Source organism: Lepisosteus oculatus, chromosome 5, assembly GCF_040954835.1.
Source record: "Lepisosteus oculatus isolate fLepOcu1 chromosome 5, fLepOcu1.hap2, whole genome shotgun sequence".
NCBI lineage: Eukaryota > Metazoa > Chordata > Actinopteri > Semionotiformes > Lepisosteidae > Lepisosteus > Lepisosteus oculatus.
Window position 1 is genome coordinate 3,728,652 of NC_090700.1, and position 23,359 is coordinate 3,752,010.

Here is a 23,359-nt window from a genome sequence, read left to right on the forward strand (position 1 = left end):
CTGTTGCTGGGGCAACGAACGCCTGCGTGAAGTCCGTGGGGACAGGCGTGGATACCGTGCAGTTGCACAGCGCCATATCCGTCTTTTAAAGTTACGAGTTTCTTCTTTTTTCCCCCCCAATCTATCTCTCTGAAAAGGACGACAGTGAAGCCCGCGTACATAAAAGAGCAGTCCCGTTGAAAGGTGCGTTGGAGTGGAGGGTATTGATCACCGCGCCTTACGGTAACGTGATCACAGTTCACTGCAGGTGTACAGGACAGGACGTCGGCGCTTGAAAACGTGGATTCGACGGGTCTTTAAATAACATTGTTTCTGTTCTTGATATACACTAACCTAAACGTTGGAGATTGTTTTGTTTTTTTCCAGATGCCCACTTGAATCTGTACGCGAGTAGGCCGATGTCGGTAACGAAACTAATAAACCAGCCTGTTGACATACTAGAATTACTGGAATTGTCTCCACAGAAATAAATCTTACCTGCTGCTTCTTAACTTGTACGTCTTGGCCCTATTCGCTTCGCACTTTTGCTCCACTTGAAAGGTTAAATTTGCAAGTTCACATTTAAAACTTACCAGGTTAGGTTTAAATGATTGGGCCACTTACATTCCTGTTGGTCAAAAGTATTTTACTAACTACACCTTCAATGGGTATTTTTAATTTTGTATTAAAGACCTGATTTCACTCCTTAAGCAAGTGTAACATATTTACTTGAATGTGCTAGTTTGCTCAAAATTCCGTAATAACACGGAGTTATTGTTTATTCCCACAGCTAATAACCTGCTTAATTTGGACAACTGTTATATTTTACTTAATTTATTCATCATGCATTTATCTTATGGATCTATCTCGCACGCTGATGACCCCGCATTGTCATTTATCTTTCTAAATTGCTTCTAGCTTATGTTTTCTTCTTATGCATGTATTTGTTTTATTTGTCAAAGGTTCGTGTTGTGCTAAGTCTATTGTGTATCACATTACAGTGTGTATTTTGCCTGTCTGCAAAGCAAATTTCCCATCGGGGACAATCAAGGAAGTAGTGGGGTCAGTTTGACCTGTAGCCACTCCTGGGTTGTGATTCTACTGGACAAAAGCTGGACATTCCTGTATAAACCCCTTTCTGCTCTTCGACTCAGATGGCACAGACAGACCCCACAGCAAACGTCTTGATAACAGAAACGTCGGACCTGAGCACCAAAGGCATCTCACCATACGAAGACCCTTATGAGCGTTCGGTGAAGTACATGGAGAAGCATAACATCCTCCAGATCTTTCAGGTACAGGTAAAACTCAGGTGGGGAACGTAGTTCCAGCCTGGACGCCAGTGGCCATCTAGCTAAACTGTCCACAAACGGAAGATCACAAGGAAGGCAGCTGAGTGGAGGCCCAAGCGTTTGGGGGGCTGTTTCTTAAGCGATTGAAGGATCTCATCCAACCATGTCTCGAAAGAGTCAGGGTGAATATGTGAGGAAAATTGAATATTTGAATCGGGGCCCCTCAGAGTTTGTATCTTTGTTCAAGACTATGAATAATGTTCAGTTCTGTTAGCCTGTCAGTGGCGGGGGAGGACATGTGTAGGCTCGCAGATTGATTTGGTCCATCTTGCAGAGTAGCGATATCTTTTTCATTACATGTTGACAGCATTTGTACACCCTTGATTTCAATTTGGCTTTTGTTCACGACATATCCCACTGTTCTGTTTGTATGTTATATTGGTTCCCCACATTATCTAGGTGATACAAATGACGTGTCAACATAAAAACGTCGGCTTAAGTGTTTTGCACAGAATAAGGCTCGAAGCTCAGTGTTTTCTATGTTATAGCCATCCGTGCCTTTTCTCAATGCTTCATCCAAAATGGGGTCACAGGAGAGCCGGGCTTATTCTGGCAATAATGGGCACACGCACACGCACTCACACCAGGGCCAGTTTTCTCAAAAGCCAATTAACCTACCAGTATGCCTTTGGATGGCAGGAGGAAAATGTTCTATGCAGTCAATAAAATCTAACTCAAAATAAAAAAAACATTTTGGACACCGATTCCCAGCATGGGGTTTGTTGTAAAATGCGCGGGTGGATTTATTTTGATGAGGCTGTGTCCCCTGTTTGTTTGTTTGTTTGTTTGTTTGTTTGTTTGTTTGTTTGTTTGTTTTCTTTTGCTGGGTATCCAGGGTGGAGGGGTACAGTATGTCGGTGCACGTGGGCGTTTGGTGATTGTGACCTCCCTGTATCGTGTCAGAATAATTGGATTCATCACCTGCTGGCGTGGAACAGCCCAGGGTTGCATTCCAGGGTGTGTGCCAGTACTGCGCAGCACCAGCTCTCGGGTCACTGAGGCACCTGGGCCTCGTCATGCTCTTCAGAATATGCTGAAGGTGTGGCGTCCATTGAGGGCACACACGCCCAGCTCTAAGCCTCTGCCCCTGCTTAAGGACACCAGCTCTGATGTCATGTGGCTTTCCTCCTTTCTGGAGAGAAGCGCAAAAGGTCAAGGTCTCTGTTTAATGGGCACACCTCCCACACACAATATTATTTTTAATTGTTTTCCAAATGGGAAAAAATAAGTCTATTGCAAATGTATTTTTTTCTTTATTATATTTTATTAGCTTTACATTTTGAAAACATGGCCTATTATGTATTGGATTCCTGTCGGGAATGTATGGAAAGATGAAATATTCTGAATTATTCTGTATTTGAATAACATTATGTAAAAGGACAATAATGAGTCACAGTACAGCACATTTTTTCCCTCAATAATGCCTTGTTTTTTTCTTTCATTAATCAACAGGAGATGACAGAAAACTTGGTTTTCAAGAGGCCTGAGGATCCTCTTCAGTTTATGTTAGAACAGGTTAAGTTTGATTATTCATTTATTTTCTTTCTGAACTCAAAGGAGTTTTGCTCTCCGTGCAGTTTAATGAGCATCGGTGGTCTTTGGGAACCAACAAGCAGCTTGTTAGAAGCTCCTGTCCAGCAAAAACTCTGAATTACTGCACCTCAATTTGCATTGAAAAAAAAATATGCCAAGTTTACTTTTCTGTGTTGTAAATCTTATTTTGAAGTGCGACCGTTACTAATTATTAATTACCATCTAAAATTAAAAAAGAACCTGTACTTCAAACAGACTTTCTTTTCATCATACCAATTGAAAGCAAGCTTCAAACTCATTAAAAGGCTCTCGGTTGTAACCTTACCTCTGATATAAGACTACTATATGTTGGTTCCTAATTACATTAAACCCTATTAAGAGCACATAATTATACCAAGCACCTCATCATAATCAAACTGTTAGGTTTTCAAGGACATCTCTGTAATGAGTATGAGTAAGAAACCTACAGAGTAAATGTTGTTGCCCATAAGGCTTTTGACTTCAAAATGACTAATTGCTCCACAGAAAAACAACCTGGGAAAAGTCTGACAAAAAAAAGAATTATTTTTTTTAAAAAGTTGATCCTCTAAAGTTTGTTTTGACTGAAAACTCTGATGTTTAGACATGTCTTTGGGCCTGCTGTATGTTTCTGTCTTTTAAGGCTAGCTTTAACTAGCTTTCTGACACATTCATGATTTCTTTACACAAATTATCTAAAATTATGGTTGAAGTTTTGAAGCCATCTAATATTTAGTTATATTTAATGTCTTTCTCAGACTTTGGGGAAAAGGATATCATGTCAGAATGTGTTAATTCTCCCAGTCATTTAAAACATTTAAGTAAATAATAATAAACAATTTTAAGAGGATTTGATGATAGGTGGGTTTTCTTTGGATCTTGATCTATTTCAGCTACACAGATTGATATTCTGTAGCCCCTTCTTTTCTGTCAAATTGTATGTTAAATAATATATGTTAGGATTAGTCAAAGAGGTCAGCTATTTATTTTTAAGCATTAAAGTCCGCAGGCTCGCCCTGATATTCTTCTGCCATTCTCTTAGTTTCAAAACCAATACACCTGCCCAGCCCTTTAGTCAGTCTCTCCTTGTAATAATAAAATGTACAGTAATAAGACAGGTTTCTTTCTTGATGCAAGGCAGGGTACACTAATTGAGCACAAGGGAGAGTGGCCTTTAACTCATCCAGCAAAAGGAAAATTCCTCAACTCAGTGCTTGATGGCAGCTTGCTATTGGATAGATTTAAGAAGCCTCTGACACACACAGAGAGAGATGGTGATGAGGATTCTATCTTAATGCCAAGCCTAGTCTGCAGTACATAGTGTGGCTAACTATTGATAAAACACATGAAAATACTAACTTGGGTTTATACACTTACCCCAACTCTTCGGCACCACAGCAATAACACCAATGATATTGTCAAGTGATGTGACCAGCTTGAATTCCTTATATGAAGTCATTAGTGATGGGAGTGTGAAAGCAATTGTGTTAGCCTGTGATACATTTTTGAAGTTCAAGATCCAATAGCACTGTACTAACTTCAAATCACATTTTCCTCTCAGATATTCACAGAGTTAATTGAACTAAGAAGACAATGTGAAACTTTTTATTTCATATTTCTACACAGGTTAACGAAATTCTATGCTGCTGGTGCAGCAGCAGCACGTTTTGTTAAAAGCTGAATGTTCTCTGTTTTAAAGGGAAAAAAAAGCATTCCTATTATATATCCTTTATTTATTTAATGAGCCAGGAGACAGGGGAAGGTTTCCTTAAAATAGCAAATGGTAGTGGTATACAAAGGCAGTCTTAATGTGGTGATGACATGTTCCATTATTATATGCTGAGAGGTTAAAAGTAAATGCTGTGCGTATTTTCGCTTGATGCTTCTCAGGGCTCCTGTAGTGTTCAGATTTAAAAAAGCACAACTTGGATGTAGAAAAAGTAATGCACTGCCTTCCTGGAAACAGATATTTTTTTTACCCTGTGAAGAAAGGGGATGCTGGGTTTTCCGAAAGAGCACACATCTTCAGAAGGACTTCACTCTGTTGGTCAGGAGGTATAAACAGCTGTGCTGTAGAACTCCAGAAAAACTAAGTGGACACAACAGCCCATTCATGGCTGGTTCTCTTCTTTGCCTTGATCTATCACGAACTCTGTCACCTTTGATACTGAGTTATCTTAATCTCCTAATAATCTCCTGTCAGCACTCTCTGACCTTATCATTTCTTGTACAGTGGGTAAAGCTTTCTCTCTGTTCTGTCCCTGAGCCTCCCTCATCCTCTCTGTTGTGTACAGTATCAGCTTTTATGCTCATGATGCTCATACCCTCTCCTTTCCTGCCACTGCATACTCATCCCGTATATGTTCCTGTATCTCAGCTTTCTCCTCCAAAATAAAATTTCATCATATTAAACTCAACCTCTCAAGGTCTGGTCTCCTTTTATTTGCTTTATCTTCCTCCTCCACTGTGGACCGGTCCATCTCTTTTCCTCTTAACGTCTCTACCTTTCTAGTCACTGTCCTCCTCTGCTTCACTCCTGACCTCTCCTTCTCCTGTTCCCAGCATATTCCATCTCTTGAGCCTCTCGTCTCTCCTGCTGCTTCTTCTGGAGCAATATTAACAGAACCTGCCCTTTCCTTACAAACTATTCTACACTTCTCCTACTGCAGACCCTGATATTCCCCCACCTAGACTACTGTAACTCCCTCTTTGCTTGCTTCCCAGACACTGCTATTCCCCAGGATCCGACTCATCCAGGATTTCGCCACACTTTTCCCATCTTTCTCCATTACACCAGCTCCTCTTCTGGCTCCCATTTAAGTCCAATTTTAAAACCCCCTCTCACCCTTCATACCCTCTCTCACCCTTCAAACCCTCTCTCACCCTTCATACCCTCTCTCACCCTTCAAACCCTCTCTCACCCTTCATACCCCCTCTCACCCTTCATACCCTCTCTCACCCTTCAATCCCCCTCTCACCCTTCATACCCTCTCTCACCCTTCATACCCTCTCTCACCCTTCATACCCTCTCTCACCCTTCATACCCCCTCTCACCCTTCAATCCCCCTCTCATCCTTCATACCCTCTCTCACCCTTCAATCCCTCTCTCACCCTTCAAACCCCCTCTCACCCTTCATACCCTCTCTCATCCTTCATACCCTCTCTCACCCTTCATACCCTCTCTCACCCTTCATACCCTCTCTCACCCTTCAATCCCTCTCTCATCCTTCATACCCTCTCTCACCCTTCAATCCCCCTCTCATCCTTCATACCCTCTCTCACCCTTCATACCCTCTCTCATCCTTCATACCCTCTCTCACCCTTCATACCCTCTCACCCTTCTGCTCAGTGGAATGAGCTAACTAGTAGATTTTGCAACTGCTAGGTCTGTGAGACCATTTGGGAACCTGACTCTGAATCTATTTAGACAGCATCTGTGACCTCTCAGCAGCCTCTGTATTGCACTAGACATTTTAACTATGTTTTAACTGCATGGGACTTTGTTGGGACAGGTCAAAAGCGACTAAGGATTTACAATAAGTTTCATATATTGTTATTTGATGTTTTCCTCACCCTTTTTCTGTGACGTAACTAATCTGTGAGTAATTAGACACAAAAGAAATGTAAACTTGCCTCACCTCAATGTGAGTGATGTGGCAATTTCAAGGACTGCATTTTAAGTAGCAGTAGCATTGAGATTCGTCCATAAAGAAAGATTATTTCTTCACAATCATTTCTTGGCAATTCATACTGGAATCAAATTTTTTGATTAACACATCTTCCGGCGGAGTTCGTTTTTTTTACTTGCAACAGAAACGGTGCACCAATTAAAATGTTCAGTGCCTCTGCAATGAGCCACCCTTTGAATCTCAGGTCTTTCAAACAAAAACAGGCCTGTAGATAAAGGTTACGGTCTCTCATTAATTGGAACAATTTTACTCTTTCCTCCAGTCTTAAGATGTATAGTAGCTGAATTAAAGAGAGCCAGAAAACCTGCTACACGTCAGCCCCTGAGGACTGGAATTGAGGAACCCTGCTGTTAAGCCTATTGTAAAACTCAGTTTTTTCCATACTCAGTGTCCCCTAGTTTGGTGTTTATACTGTAATGTCCCATTAAATTGTCTTTCAGTTGATTCTGTTGCCCAGAAAGAAACACTAAAAATCTTCAAGTATGAAATAAAGCCAGAGCTGCCTCTTGCTGAGCATCACAACCACGAGATGTTTTGATGCTCGGTTCCCCAAAAGCAGTTTACAGGTGATGCTGATCACAAATCCCAGTTCGGTCCCGCAGTTGACCAGCTGATATGTGCTTAAATGGATGTACTTTACCAATACGTTTGCCAGTTGTTGGATGAGTTGTCCCAACAATGGAGAGGTTATGTGGTACACAATAATCATAACTGCAGTATTTAAAATAATTCGGGAAAATAATGATAAAAGCAGGCTATACCCAGAGGGGAAAGAAAAACGTTTCCTAAACTAGGATCCAGTGAAGAAAATGTCTGCTAATTGCCTTTTAAAGGGAGGTTTGTCATTGTAAAATTGAAAATGCTGAACACTAACCATGCAATACATCTTATACAACTTTCAAAGAGGCATAATTTAAATTTAAGTAGACAAATTTCATGAATATATATGGTTCTTAGCCTTTTTTTTCTTAGTGGTTCACAGAGAAGTATTTTATATGTGCCATGGAATCTTGGAAGAGCACCTCACTTTCGAGTACTATTAAAATATCACTTTTTTAAAAAAAGGCAACAGAACAAAGAGGACGGTTAATTCATATTGGTACAGGCTCCCTGAGGAAGAACTGAGAGCAAAACAGAACCAATAGCAGAAATTATCTCTGCCATCTCACCCAAAAGTCTTGCTCTGAAGAATGTAATCTTTATTTTGAGTCCCCCTTTGTCTGCTAACATGAACATCAGTTCTTTGTAAACCCATTTTGAATGTCTCCAAGCCCAGTTTCAGGCAAATCAAGAACTCTTCAATGCCTGAATAAGGCACCACCTTGAAGAGAAAGGTTGTCTTGTTTATTTAAAAAGAAAAATACATTAAAATATACTTTTTGTTCTATTATATTTCTATTATCATGATGCCAAGGACTATGTTTACATTTTATGATGACAAATTAAAGAAAAAGAAAAATTAATAAGCTAAAGGTGTCTCTTCTTAACCATCCTCTTTGTTCTTTATCACAGGTACAAATGAAGATCAGAAACAAGCAGGAATCAGAAAAAACATCCGAAGATGATGTGCAGTCATAACCATTCACTAAATCAAGAAAAAAGATCAGTCATTTGTGATTTAATTCAGGTCTTTATTAGCTTTTGCATAAGGCAGCATGAGAAATCATTATTTATTAAATACAGGACCTCTGCTCAGTTTTAATTTACTGGGAATAAAAAAAATAAAAAAAGCACACCATCATCCTGCTCCACAGCTTACTTATTGAGACAAATTCTGAAAAAATGCTTGCTATGAAACAGAGGGGAAGAAAAATGTCACACGATGCTATTAAGGTTGTTGACTGGGTGATTCGCTTTTGTTAAAAGAACAAGGACATATCTTCAGGGTCAGAATGACTTTCCATTGTGAGGCACTGCTATGGAGAACAGTCCCAAGTACACTGCTAGAAAACTCAAGTAAGGGACATGGAAGAGTTCAGATTATTGCAAAAATCTTCTGTTTTGTTTTGTTAGACCTGAGACACCAAATGATCATGGAGCTCCTTGAAATGTAGTGGGCAATTTGAGAAACTACCATTGATAAATCCAGTAGTTCAAGTAGGTACAGTAGCTGCGTCAGCATGCGTAGGCTGCAAAGGAACAAGTAAAGGTTTATTCCATGTTGAAAAGAGAAGAAAGGAAACAACGTTTTGGCTGTGGAGTCTTCTTTGGGTGTAAAGAAGGGCACATGAAGAAGACTCCGCAGCAAAAATGCTGTGTTTCCTTTCTTCTCTTTTCAACAAGGAATAAACCTTTATTTGTTCCATTGATGAATCCATCTGTGCTTCAAACACTATAGCATTTCAGAAGTTACACCAGACTACTTTCCCTCAAGTGTGAAGATTTATTTAAGCAGACTTTGCTGGAAAAGCTACAGGAGTTAACAGAGTTTTAATCTAAAGCTGTGGCAGAGAACTGCAAATATTGGGAGTGCTGTTTCAGTAGTTCCAAAAAAGTAACAGTTAAACAACCTAATAAAAAGACTCATCCCTTATCTGTTATGAAACATTTAGTTGTGTTTAATTGATATAGATATTCTCTTATTTGCCTCATTACTTCCTTTGTTTCATTTTGAACGATTACTGTAGGTTGCTGGAAAATAAAATAAAATAGTTTAAAATCTTCACTTTTTGGATTTTGTGTTCAATTATTGGATACTGAATGTTTATCAATGAGCTGAAAAATCACTTAACTGCTGAAGAAATTAATCAATATCTGAAACAACCATACAATATTCTATTGTTTGAGAACTGTATTGATCTGAAATAATGATTAAGTGGAATATTAATGTTTTAACAAGAATATATTATTATACCATGGCAAACCAGGTGGTAAATAATTTGATGTCCCTGATTTAAAACAGAAGTTTTATGGTTTATTGGTCTGTTATGTGAAAGTGGTCACTAATTATTATCAACATAGAAGCTGCCCTAGAATACAATGATAAACCCATCCACCCAAATGACTGTTGAGAGACATTCTACAGCTACGATCACAGACAGTAATCTTTTTTTAAAACAAACATTTTGCAGATCCAGACTGAAACATTCTTTCTGGCAAAGGCAGTTACAGGTGACTTACACCTGATGCACCAAATTTACTGGGTGACATGGAGTGATTCTGAGATTTGTGCTTTATATCGTAATACAATGTTTAAGGCATAACAAAGGTAGCAGTCATGTTTCCCATGATGGAAATAATTACATTATCTGTAAAATAATGCTGTCATATTATTATTATTATTATTATTATTATTATTATTATTATTATTATTATTATTATTATTGTTGTTGTTGTAGTAACTCTTTTGGGTAGTTACAATCTTTTTAATTTGTGAACATGATGACTGACAGCTTTCTCTAGTTTTATTGCCATTACGATAAATCTATATCTTCCAAATAAATCTGAAGAAATAAAATGAGTTTCGTAATGCATATGATGTCTTACATATTACATCTTGTTGGCTCCAGAAACGCATAGATGATTTAAAAAAAAACATGTCCAACAAAATACATTTTGCTGTAATGAAAAAAGCATTACACGACAAAATTACTTCACGGGATAAAACTTCTGTTACTTTAAAAGTATCATGTTTTTTTTTCTTTAAATCTGCTTTAAAGATAGCATCCTTATAATTAAAATTTAATCTTAAATCTTTTTTTCTGAAATAAGTAGGTCACAGATCAGTTAACTTTGCCTGGCAATTGTGAGTAAGGAGTTTGCACATGTCCATATTTGATCTGACAGTGAAGAGAGCCTGAATCACATCCTCAGCTTTTAAAGGTCACCATCTGTAATTACTACCGTGGTTTGGCTACAAAACACCCAGGAACAGGCCTAAAGAGCTAAATGTTGGCTCTTGCTGTGTGCTTAATTCATAGAACACAAAAGGTGATTAGTTGATTTCACTGTAACTTTTGTGAGAGTACAGTAGCTCACTCCTCATTTAGTAGAATATTACAGGGAGTTCATAGTACTAATTATACTGGGTTTCAACTTTAGAGAAGTTCAGCGTAGAAGTGGAAGTTATTAAGATGCTGCATGGACATTTCGCTTTCAGTTAAACGCAAGCAGACTGCAGATTTCAAGACGGAATGATCACGCTTACAAATCCAAGACACCGTTTCAAACAGCCGTGTTTATGCAGTGCATAAGATGTAACATTATTGTATCGAGACTTCAAAACATTATCTTTTTTTTTTTATGCCGGTAGAAAACACTGAATTATAACCCCCGACGTTTTAATCGTAATTATAAATACTTAAACATGTCCTGTTGCTGTGATGTAAGTTTTTTAAGTGTTCTCAGAATGAATTAGAACCACACCCTCTTACAGCATGGACGGTTTTTAGGTGTAGAATCCTAATACTTGTGACAGGCACAAAAACGTAGTTTTTCTATGAAACAATGGCAGCACATTTTATATCACGGCATTATGGAGAGAGAAAAAAGTCACGGCCACTACAGTAGACAGAACTGATAACAAAATCGAAGATGCTATTAAAACCTGTATGTAGATTCATCTTTCGGAGATGATGATTCTTACCTATTAGTTACGCAGGTAGCTGAAGACCCACCTGCCGCCTTCTCAAACAGGTTATTCCAGCGTCACGTGTTCGGCGCCGGCCAACCCGAAACCAGGCCCTAGACGTCGAGGCTTGGTCGCTTAAAGTTTGTGGGTTGAAGTTTTCACCTTCTGCAACAAAGGATATCCGAGACGCATCACTTTGGGATTTAGAGTGTTTTACAGTACACATCCAGGTTTTTTGGGGGGTAACAAAGGTGAGTCTGTATATATGTCGTCAAGGATTATATTTATGTATTTATTGACTTTACTTAAAAGATACTAAGTGCCTACAGATCCTCGTTTGTGTTAAAGTCGCCTTCAGCTTCCAAACAGTTTACTCTTTTTTTCCTAAAGCATTTCACTTATTTTATTAGACGTTAACTGCCCTTTCAGATCACACTCACCGCGTTACTACACTCCGTGTCAAATAAGGCAGAGCAAAACGCTGGTTTTGCCTGAAGGTGATCTTTGCCTGTATTGTATGTACTGTAGAGCTAGCTTTGTCTGGAGTACCAATTATCTGTAACCTGGTTATGTGTCAACTTCTTACCAGATAACCTTCCTGTGCAGATATAACAAGATTGTTTTTGTGAAGTGTAGTAGTTTAAAAAAATAACTCGACTTTCTGTTTAAATGTTCGTCTTAAACAGAAGACTTTTTAGATAATAAGAATTATATCCGATAATGACGAAAAATGCACCTGTACCATGAAATGTAACAGTTAAATATTTAGCAGGGCAGTCGTGTTTTCCGCTTACTTGCTGTACTGCTGAGTTAGCGAGGAGCGCAGTCAGCTGTTTCAGAGTTGAGGAAATGTCACTGGAGGGTAAATAAATTGTGCGGGTGTCTAGGAGCGCTGCTAAATTGCAAATATACTGTACCAGGTGTAGGCAGACTCTAAACGGAATAAATCAGAATCGATGTTCTTATTATGTATATAATTGTACACCGTTTTAAAGACGTGGTACGGCTCATTTGACAGCTTATAACAACATTCTGCATTTTTGTGGAAGTTCTGTTCGGCGGGGTGTGGATGCTGCCTTGTTTTGGGCCAGCACCTCTCCAGTCCATACTTGGTGGGGTGAAGGCAGCCCGTCACTCGCCCTCCTCGGTGATCTTGCGGACGGTTTGCAGAGGCGTAGCCATATATCCCTGGATTTCGGTACGCACCCATTCCGGGTGACGAAAATAAAAAAAACTGGCCTGACCGGTTTCTGTATAACTGGAGGATGCCCAGGGAATGCTGCGTTCTGCTTTTGGCAGTGAGGCCGCCACGTTTGTCCGGTGTTGTTGCGCAACGTCTTAGGCTCCTAAGATCAGAGAACGGACAAAGCTGTAGTTATAGCATCTCATGTACTCTGAATTGCGCTGTTGAAAGCACACAGTGTGCATTTGAGTATATGGACAGTAAAGGACTCCGTGAAAGGATATAGTTAAAGCCTTAGAACCAACTGTTGTTTGATTCTCTTCACCTCACCTGAAGGGCTTTTATTGTTAATCTTGAATTATTGGCATTGGAGAATACTGGTTTACAGTACTTCTAAGGGCCAGATCAATAGCCTAACATCTCGATTTACAAGGTGGGGGAGTTGTTGGTGTCTCAAAGCAGAAGATCTTAATCTGTGGGGCTCCTTAGTTTAATGTAGAGAGCTGCACTGCAGAGTTGGACTTGTAAGAGTGGACAGTTATGTTAATTTTGATTTTGGTAACTGACATTCACAGTTTTATCTTGGCTGATAATTAAAAATGATTACGTGTCTAATTCCGTGCTAAGGTCAAGCCTGGAACCCAGTAACTTTGTAAACCATTTTGTTTGGCGTAGTCACTGCAGGCCCAATGAAAACAACAACCCGGATTATTTGTACCAGTGCCAAACATGGCTTGTTCTGTAAGGGGATGGAAAACTTGCCATTTTTTAGAAAAAAGTTTTTTTGCTTTTTCAAAAAAAGAAAATTTTGACTTATCTCATAATTGTGATTCTCTGTCTCTTAGAATGGTATTAACCTAGATCTTGCCTTCATATCCAATTTTTTTGCTGTTTTAAAAATTGAAAGATTTACTGCATTTGCGTTCTTGACATTAATCTTTCTTTGGATAAATCTTCTGGGGTCTGGCTCAATTACATGTGAGCAAGGACCATAGGCACTGGCGGGGAAAATGATTGCTATAGTCTCTTTCTGGTAGGAACCTATTAAAGTGTATGAAATTATTTTGTTCCTCAGGAAAAAAAAATAGTAGTAAGTTATTCAAGCTTGCTGGTATTGCCAAACGAAACAGTCACAAAGCATGTAAGCCCTGTCCTGTTTAAGACAATAATGAGTTACCACTTCAGCATAGGTGCTCCAAGAATATTATCATTGCTGAAATACAATTTTTTGATTGGTTAATTATTGTAGTTTATCTGAAATGTTCTGTTAAAAAAAAAAAACATATCAGCTTTGGGTCAATTTTAACTGCTTCAAACCATGACCGACCTCACCCCAGCAGCAGAAAAAGGTCATCGGCTCATCGTCCAGGATTCTTTGGCAGATTCTGGACATCACTCTTCCGGCTGTGCAGGAGGCCTCCCAGTCCTGGTGTGGGTTGTGTAGTTGTTGCCTGTTGTGCAGCGCTCCAGAAGGCAGTGCAGGACGTGTCGGGGGGGGGTTGTGGAGGCCGTGAGAGTGAGCCGCGCTAGCGGAGCGGTCTGTGCAGCTGCTCGTCTCTCACCCCAGCGCCTTCTCGGCTTCTCCCGCTTACTGTTCCCTTCCGTCTTCACGCAGGTAGCCTGAGGTCAAGACATGGTGGCCAAATCTGACATCGGCGTTCGCTGTTTTCAAGCCTTCCTCGCGTGGGGCAACTTCGTCATTGCGGTGAGTTCGGCTGAGAGGGGACAAAAATGACAGACAAAGCGGAAGACTTCATCGATCCGTTGAGTCCAAACCTGCGTTGATCTGTCTATATACAGAGCGCACCGTTAGAGATGCACAGGGCTGTTTGTTTAATCATTTCTTATTGGTCAGTCTGACGGCATCTTCCTGGAGAACCTAGACGGTTTTCTACGGACTGTTTGCTAAACACCTTTACATGAGATAAAAGCAGGTTGCCCAAAAGGAGGAAGCCTTGTCTGGGAAAGGAGTCAAGCAACATGTCCCTTGAGTGCAGGAAAAAAATACGGATCTGGTCTAAATTTTCTTCTGCAGGTACATTACTTTTTCTCTGAAAAACCTAAGGAAGTGATTGTAGTTTTTCACACACTGTACTTCCTGGTACGATCACTGTACATCTTGGGTTTGTCATTTTCACGTCTATGCACGTGTCTGGGAAATACCTGCTCTGCTTTTTGCAAACCTCAGATTCTTTAAAGACAGGTTCATCAAAACCAGGCTGGTCCCCAGCTGCTACCCGTCAGCACAAGATCCCCCTCCTCCTCAGTCCTCGTCAGTTCTTATTAACGTGCCCCATTGGGGTTTTCTGGTGTTAATATTAACCGGTACATGAGTGCTGCTCCAGGAGAGATCTGTGTGCTGACTGATGCTTGGATAGGCCCAGACCTTGTGGCCAGAGAGCAAAGTCTGTGCATGTGCAGATTAAACAGCCAAATATTAATTTCACTCAACCAGTGACAACCCCATACCACCCACTCTGCATCTGGACACAAAATCACCTAGTAAATACTGTCCATATTCCATCTGAGAGGCAAGAGGTGACACATCTCATCAGAGTGCATGACTGCCCCCTGGAGGGATACAGATTCACTGCAGGATTGAATACTGCTGTGTTGCATTTACACAGTTGAAAAGACTGGAATAATCAGATTAAAAATGTGTGTTTAAGGATGTAGCTGCATTGTCCCCAGCTAGTTCCAGATTGTTAATCACTCTATGACTGAAATATTGCTCTGAAGTGTTCACTGGGCAAGAGGAAACTGTTAACGTTGAACAGCTAAAACAGGCTGTTACACTGCAAGTGATTAAAAAAAAAACTATGTTTGCTTTTAAAAAGTCAGATTCACTGATGTGGAGTTTAAGTATTACAAATGAGTTTTCTTGAACAGTGATTTTAATTATGACATAAAGTTAATTGCATAATTAAAGTGCTGTGTGGTCATGGGCCACAAATTGTCTGACAGTGTGTCACATACTGTAGCTGCAGGATACGGATACACCTGCGATTCACTGTGGACTGTTAGCTGTGACTGGACATTGTTTCAAAGGATTAACCCTGTTGCTCTGGCTAAAGAGGTTTCTGTTTCTACAATGAGATGTTTTATTTGCAGAAGGCAGGGATTAGGTAGAGCAGCTCATCCACAAGTTCATTTTTTTCCCTGTTATTAGTATGGGGAAACAGTCAGATTATGTGTTTAAACTTCATTTTATATAATACTTAAAATAATTTAACCTCAGTAATAAATTAACCACACCCACTGAAGGTGGGTGGCAGGCGTGTAATTTAAGACCTTATGAAATGTTTGACTGTTCATCGGGGCTGCCAGGGACAGCCCTGGGTTTCCTGTCGCGTATGCCCTACAAAAATGTGAATAATTTCCTGAGTTTCAAAGTTCAAAGCACTGTGGTCCTGGTGATGCATCTTTTTTGTTTTAGCCTAATATAATAGAATCATTAGCACGCTGCTCGTGTATGCCTTGAAAGTATCTTGAGAGTCCAGGTGTACGGCACAGCTCTCCTTCATGGGCTAGCAGGCTGGCCAAGGGGAGCTACAGGATCTTATTAGGGGGAAAAGAATAGTTTATTTGTTTGGGAACTTATTGGAAAATACAAACTGAAGGCTTAGGTCATAGGAGGCTGTTGTTCATTTTACTGCGTGTAGTTGTTGGAGTAAAGTCTCCCTTTAAGTGCACTTCTTTAATATTCTTTATCCCTGGCTATCGGTTCCAAAGTTAAGCCTCACAACAAGGGAAAATTGCATGTAGACATTTTTTTTTACTGGAGAAACAGCCCTTCAAAAATCTTCCTGCTTTCATATGCTGTGTCATGACGATAATATCAGAAGGGAGTCTGTAGAAATTACAGGAAAAAAAAGGTGTTATAGTCTCATTGGAAGATGAATCCCAACAGGAAATGAACAACTTATATTTGCTTGTGTTTAAAAAAAATACTTTCTGCTTGCTCAGTGAGTTAATACACCTGAAACTGCTGCTTGCCAGAATACAACTTGAGGGCTGCAGGTGGCTTCACAGGCTCTTCCCCAGAACTGTTTCTCCTTTCTCACCCACAGAAACATTCTGTCACACTGGAGAGAAGAAGCTGGAAAAGCAAAGCTTTTTTTTTCTCCTCACTGAGCTCACAATGACAGTTTGTCTGAAAGATGGGTGTAACCTGAAGCACTCCCATCTGAGTAACCAATGTTATTAAAATAAAAATACACCTTGCTTGGTGCCCCGGGTGAACCTGAGACTCCCCTGAAACCAAAAAAGAGTCGCCCATGGGCGATGGGCTGCAGCTTGGGACTGCACACCTGGTGTCCTTGAGGCCCTGAGTAGTGTTGTTGGGGATGTACCTTGCTCTAGATCTGGGCTGCCATTAAACCTGAATCTGTTCAACATTTAGGCTTTTAGTGGGGCCAGCAGGGTGCGTTCACCCTGTGGTCTGTGTGGGTCCTAATGCCGCAGTATAGTGACGGGGACACTATACTGTAAAAAGGCACCGTCCTTCGGATGAGACGTAAAACCGAGATCCTGACTCTCTGTGGTCATTAAAAATCCCAGGGTGTGTCTCAAAAAGAGTAGTGGTGCCAAATTTCCCATTGGCCTTTACCAATCATGGCCTCCTAATAATCCCCATCTCTGAACTGGCTTCATCACTCTGCTCTCCTCCCCACTGAGAGCTGGTGTGTGGTGAGTTTTCTGGCACACTATGGCTGCCGTCGCATCATCCAGGTGGATGCTGCACATTGGTGTGGTGGAGGGGAGTCCCCATTACTGTAGTGCTTTGAGTGGAGTGCTATATATGTGTAAGGATTTTTCTTAATGGTTCTCTCTTTTCTGACATTTTCATATTTCAAAGATGATATAGTTTGGTAAAAAAATAAAAATAACTGTTCCGTGAGAAAAACACGAGAGGGTGAACTTTGTATATCTCCTTAGCTATATAGTAAAAAAAAAAATCCTTGTTGAACTCCAAGACCTGGCATTCTGCTATTTACAGTATGGACTTCATTTTAGTGGAACAAACCATGAAAATAGCATTATGACAATGCCTGTAGCATAGGTCTATTAATTAAAACAGATCTTTGGCCTTTGCAAAAATTAATTTTGAAATGAGACTGTTTATGCCTCCATTTAAGGGATGCCTTTTAAGTTTTGTCTCTAGTGAGGTTTAAATTACCATATGATTTAATTTCCTGCACATGTCATCTTTCCACCACATTACATTCAGACACCTGTGCAAGACATGAACCGTGCGATATGAACATTTGAGCACTTCTGGGTTTTCAACACACCTGAGATACAGCACCACTGCAGTTGTGGTTTAAGGGGCAGCATATCCTGTATATTCCTCAACACCGCTTCCTTTGTATCCGTAAACATCCAAAAGAACGAGTGGGAGATTCCCGATAACTGAATAAGGATGGCGTGTGTTTTCCAACGCCAGCCCAGAGAGAGTGCTGGCCCATGCTGATGTATTGATTGTGCTCATCCCCTCCTTCAGTGCTGTGGCCTTGCGCTGATGGCCATGTGCATCTTCTTCATCTTTGATCGGGACCACCTGTACGTCCTGGTGTACGCTACGGGCAATGACAGCATCTGGAGAGCGGCCTGGATCGGCCTGTTCACGGGCTTCGCTCTCTTCTGCACGGCTGTGTTTGGGATGTACGCCGTCTTGAAGTCCAAAAGGGGGCTCCTGCTTGTGGTGAGTCCCAGTCCAGACCCTGGCTCAGTTTAAACTGGGCTGTTACAGTTTCTCTTACTGTAGATCATTGATGTAGTCTATTCAACAGAACTGAGCAAGATTTTATCAAACTATATATCACTTTCTCAACTGCTATATACTGACTTTCATTTGTTAGTGGTTTATCCCCAAGGCTAACAAAGGGCTTTAATCTGTCTGGGCTAATTTAATTTTCTTCTCCCCAATTAAGGGACCCCTCGGTGTCTGCCTTGCCTGTGAACATATTTTAGATGGGTAGCAAATGTTGAATGGAATTGATGTATTAGAAACATCAGATATAGAAAATATACAAACAAATATAGAAAATAGTCACAGAAATGTAGGTGGTTGTTCAGATGACTTTTCTTTTTCATTTTTTACAGTATATTCTACTGATGATTTTCATCTTTGCTTTTGAAGTGGCATCTGCCATCACAGCAGCGACACACAAAGACTGGGTATATACTGTACTGTATATTTTTTTCCTTCTATCATGCTTTACCTCTGGAAGTTGAGTCTGCATCTGTCTGGGTTGAGCAGGTACAGAGAACCTTGCTTGTGAGAGAAGTGAGTGTGTTTCACTTCCTGCAGTCAATAACTGTCCCTTACTTTAATAGCATAACAGTGGTCTTTAGTTGAACTTAATGAGTAAACAAGAATGTCAAGACAGAGAACATTACTTTCATTGTTCGTTCTTGGAGGGTAGATTTGTCTTGTATTGAAAAAGTTGAATGGAAATATAGAATTCCAATAATAGAGAATGTTATCTTTGTCTCAATGACTTTTTATGTTGGGTTTTTGTTATAGTTTGTTCCGAATCTCTTCCTTAAACAAATGTTGGAGAACTACAACAAGCCACTGCCCCAAAATCTGCCAAGCACTCAGGACGAAATCTACAAGAACAGTGGCATTACCAGCACGTGGAACATGATCATGACTGAGGTATTCTTTCACGTTAGACTGCAGAGGTCCAGGTTGTAAGTGCTTGGGGCTGTGTGGTCAGGGTTAGGAAAACTGTCAGTAAGGAGAACTGCTTTGTTTCTTTTTCTTCTAGTAAATGTGGATGGGATGCATGTTGGATACTTCTGCTTGGCTCTAGCTATTGTGCTCTGGGCTCAGGAATAGGCGAGTTGACCAGCACACCTTCATCGCTGGGGGTCTTAAGTCTCAAAGGTTGCAGTCATATTAATGAGAATAGCAAAGTCTCAGGCAAAGGTCTGTCCATTCCGTCTTGGTCATGAAAGCTTAAAGGCATGTTTTTAAAAGGTAGAATTCCCTCCAACACTGCTGAAAATATCTTTCTTCTGCAGCTGGAGCTTCTAACCAGTTTGCCCTCCTTTCAGTACCAATGCTGTGGTGTATATGGACCTCAGGACTGGCTGCAGTACAACTCCCAGTTCAGACAGCAGAACTCGGACTCCGAGTACCCCTGGCCCAGACAGTGCTGTCTGCAGGATGGAACTGGAGGCATTGTGAACGTGAATGCCTGCAAGATTGGGGTGGAGCCCTACCTCTTCACTCAGGTAAACCGCTGGCGCTACCAAACCTGCGCAGTTCAGAACCATCGCTCTGATTGCAGGGAACCAGGGCTTAAGTGCATGAAAAATGATTTGCGAGGTGCTTGTTAATGAGTGGCACAGTTAATGGTGTGGCTGCTACCTCTTCATAAAAGAAATTAGAGCGTCCCATTATGAGCTTATCTTTGACTCATGCACACATTCCAAATTAGGGCGGGCTGAGAATTATACTTGCATACTGTATTTCTGTCACAGATGACTGTTCATCAGCAAGAGATCGCGCCATTATTGTTCAGCCCTAGGGAAGCTCAGTCCACATATTTTATTCATTCTTCTACGGAGAGCTTTTGCGTAGTTTCAGAGGAAGAGAGACAGATGCACCCTCGTGTTCCGCGGATCTCCTTCATTTGCGGCTTTTGTCATGTGCAGCAAGAATGTGTTTGTGTTTGGCCACAGGGCTGCTATGATTACATTGCTGGCCCTTTGATTCGACAAGGATTGGGTGTCTCCTGGTTTGGTTTTGCCATCTTGTGTTGGACGGTGAGTATGAACTGAAGAGCTGTGTTAGCCTGCTATTTCTCTTCCCAGCAGTGTGACACAGGCGTGAGCCAAACTTTTACCCCTTTTACTGAAGTCGGATTGTATTAAGGGCATGATACATGTCTGCTTATTTGTCTTAATTGAAATTAGGCTGTGGATGATCCCGTTTCCTTTCCCAGAAATGTACAGTAGCTCTGGCCCCACCCACGCTGTGCTGGGCTGGTAGAGGCGTGATCATAAGGGAGGACGATGATGGTTTTAAACAAATCAGTTGTCTGCTCTTATTAATATATCTGTTTCAGTATCAGTTAGAGAGTCTTATCAGATACTTTTGTAAGTTCTTTCTATGGGAAGATGCTTTGAGGACAGATGGCCATTGCCGTAAACTCTTTATTTCCCCCCAAAATAAACCTCTTTTATTCCTTTGCAGTTTTTTGTGGTGATAGGAGTAATGTTTTACTACACTCAGTTGGACTCCTAAAGAAGAAGGTCACTGGGAAGTATTTCAAATGGACTCTATAACTCCCCTTTTCCTCATGTTGGTGCCCGAGGACCCAGGACCAAAGTGAGCCGAGCCTTTGACGTGTTGGGCTTCTTCAGATTTTCCAGCACATTTGTGCCTCTTTTTGATTTTTCTTCATCTTCTATGAGAAATATAACCACATAAATTAAATTATGATCTACTGAAGATTACCTGTGAAGCACTTCTCCCCAGCACAGCATTGTTGAATAACAATAATTCTTTCTGTATTCTCTCTCTAAATCATTGCTCTTAGTTGTTTTAGGTTTTAAAAGACCAGGAAATCTTCCTCTTATCACAGTGGCCATCCTGGCTTGATCTGTTTGCCATAAGGAGTGGGACGCTGAACATGTCACGAACCTGAGCTTATTTCTAATCCCTTAAAGGGTTTATAAAAATCACTTCGCTCTAACCTGTGGCATCTGTAAAAGCATGGTCCTGAAATTGCTCATATTTGTATATTTAAAACGTAAAGTTCTGAATACTGCCCTGAATAGTGCAATTAAGTGGCACTGGCTCCCTTAATAAGCTGATCGCATGGGTCCCCATTATTGTTGACTTCGAAGTACAGGTTGTATTCATGTCTGCGTTGCACTCCCCCATCTCTGAAGAGCATGCAACAAGTTACCCAGGTCAGAGCGTTTCGTTTACACATGTGAATGTTCTGTCATTTTCAAAAGGGATCTATGGACAGTATCTGCAAGTTCAGTTAGTGTTTATTAATGGTCTGTGTTGGGCAACAGTTATATAGATGATTGGATTAAATATAGCACTGCTTCTTTGAAAGCTTCAAAAGGGATAAATATGGTCCTGCAACATTTGTATTTGAAGTGGTCAGTTATCAAACCGTTATAGGATATACATAACCGTGGCTGAAAATGTAGTTAATAAAAGTTTAAATGTTTATTTTGAAGTTGGCAAGGTCAGAAGTTTTATTTTAGCAAATGTTCATCTTGGAACTGTTTGCAGTTATCTGTTAAATTGACAAAAGGATGAGGATAATTACATAAGTTGTTAACAGCCTATTAATATAGTAACTACTGCATTTAAGTGCTCAATAAATTGATTGATTGAAGTGAATGATGTGGCAACTTGAAAACTGGATTTATTTTTTTAGCCCTATTATCAACTGTATGTTCATTGTGCATATAGCAAAAGCATGTTAAATTGACCTTTTTAAGATGACAAATAATTTCTAATCCACTACACAGACAATGTTGTGGTTCTTTTCTGTAAGTTTATTTTTCCAAGCACCCCTGGATCCAGTATGTTGTCTTTATTTCTTAATAAAATGTATGCAAACACTTCCGTTAGTAGTTTTTTACAGGTGTTTGATAGTTTTGGAGTAGTTAACTTCAGTAGTTAACTGATTTCAGTCAGTGTAATGTACTATATGGCTGGCCAGTTTCTCTTTTCCTCTTTTCCACATGTACCTGTATGTATACAGTATATGCATGAACTGCAGTCAAATGTTTCAAAGCATGAGTTGTCTTCAGTTTTTTTGTTCTAAATGTGAGATGTATTTATATATTTTGGTTGCAGGTGACCATTGTATGATCTGGCCAATATGTATTTTTTGTGTTCTAGTTCTGACAAAGAATGCTATGTGTTCAGGTATGCAACCTCTGTATGGTGTACAAAACTATTTTCATTGTACCTCTTTTATGTAACATGGGATTCAAGTGGAGCAAGATAAAAAAAATGCTTTTCAGATGTTGAATAGGACAGTAGAAGAATTATTCCTCGCATAACCAGTGATCAGACTGCTGAAATCTGTTCTGATTACAATACCAGAACTACAGTTTGTGCACCAGCAGCAGTGTCAGACCTCTTGCTGGCATTTAGTGAGGTGGATCTGGTGTAATCTATGACAAAGGAAAGACATGAGCCGTTTTATAGCGCAGAGAATCTCAAAGCAGTTTTTATGCAGTAGAGGACGCACTTCAACCACCATTGAAGTACAACACTTTCCTGGGTGATACTTGGGTATCCATTATGTGTCAGCTATGCACAGCAGATTGGGTGGAAAAGTGTGAAATTCGTTCACCAATCAAATTTATGCAGAAATTTAGGGAGGACAGTCTGTACAAGAACAGAGTGCCAATTTAACCACGCCTGCTCTTTCAAAAAGTGCTTGTTTTTTCAGGGAGGATCACAGTCGGTTCACCAACACTACTTATAGCAGCAACCTGATTTTCCCTGCAGGTCTTTCTGCAGCCTTGCCGTGCTTCTGAGTCCTGATCAGGACAGGCCAGAAAGTGGTGGTAAAGTGCTGCCTTCTGTGTGTGTTGACTGTCTTGTCCATGTTTCAGATTAATCTTTTAAGTGTTCTTTGTAAATCTGTCTGATGCCCATTTCATTAGAGTAGTGTGTAGGCAGGGGCACCCATTAATTGTCCTCACAAACCTCCAGAAGAAACCTAGGTTCTGAGTCTCATGATTGTCTTAAGGACTTGACAGGCTTTTTTTTCCCCTACAAAGTGTGAGACGGCAAAACTTCAAGTGCAAATACTGGCCTGAGTTGCAGCTCATGTTTTATTCGCTTTAAAGGCTGAGCATGTAAAGGAATAGAGGGAGCTTTAGATGTGAGCTGGGTATGGTGGATTTTTCAGAGCCAGGATACATGGCAAAGGACAGAGCCAACAAGCTCTATAAATCAAGCTCCACTAAGAATAGAAGTTGCTCCTTATGAGAGATCTTAATTTCCTTGCTCATCTAGATAATGTTTGAACTCTGA

The 23,359-nt window shown here is 40.4% G+C and overlaps 1 protein-coding gene and 1 long non-coding RNA gene across 2 annotated transcripts; both read left to right on the top strand.

Moving 5' to 3' along the window:
* Nucleotides 1-9,236, top strand: LOC107076669 (uncharacterized). Its single transcript, XR_001477849.2, has 4 exons — nucleotides 1-183; nucleotides 1,134-1,274; nucleotides 2,784-2,846; nucleotides 8,084-9,236. It is a non-coding gene; the product is annotated as an uncharacterized lncRNA (long non-coding RNA).
* Nucleotides 9,237-11,254: 2,018 nt separating this feature from the next.
* LOC102692189 (uroplakin-1b) lies at nucleotides 11,255-21,928 on the top strand. The gene is made up of 8 exons (XM_006627976.3): nucleotides 11,255-11,392; nucleotides 13,940-14,029; nucleotides 17,828-18,028; nucleotides 18,430-18,504; nucleotides 18,854-18,988; nucleotides 19,390-19,569; nucleotides 20,020-20,103; nucleotides 20,534-21,928. Exons 2-8 carry the CDS (start codon nucleotides 13,958-13,960, stop codon nucleotides 20,582-20,584), a joined length of 798 nt encoding a protein of 265 aa, XP_006628039.1. The 5' UTR covers nucleotides 11,255-11,392; nucleotides 13,940-13,957; the 3' UTR covers nucleotides 20,585-21,928.
* Nucleotides 21,929-23,359: the final 1,431 nt, after the last annotated feature.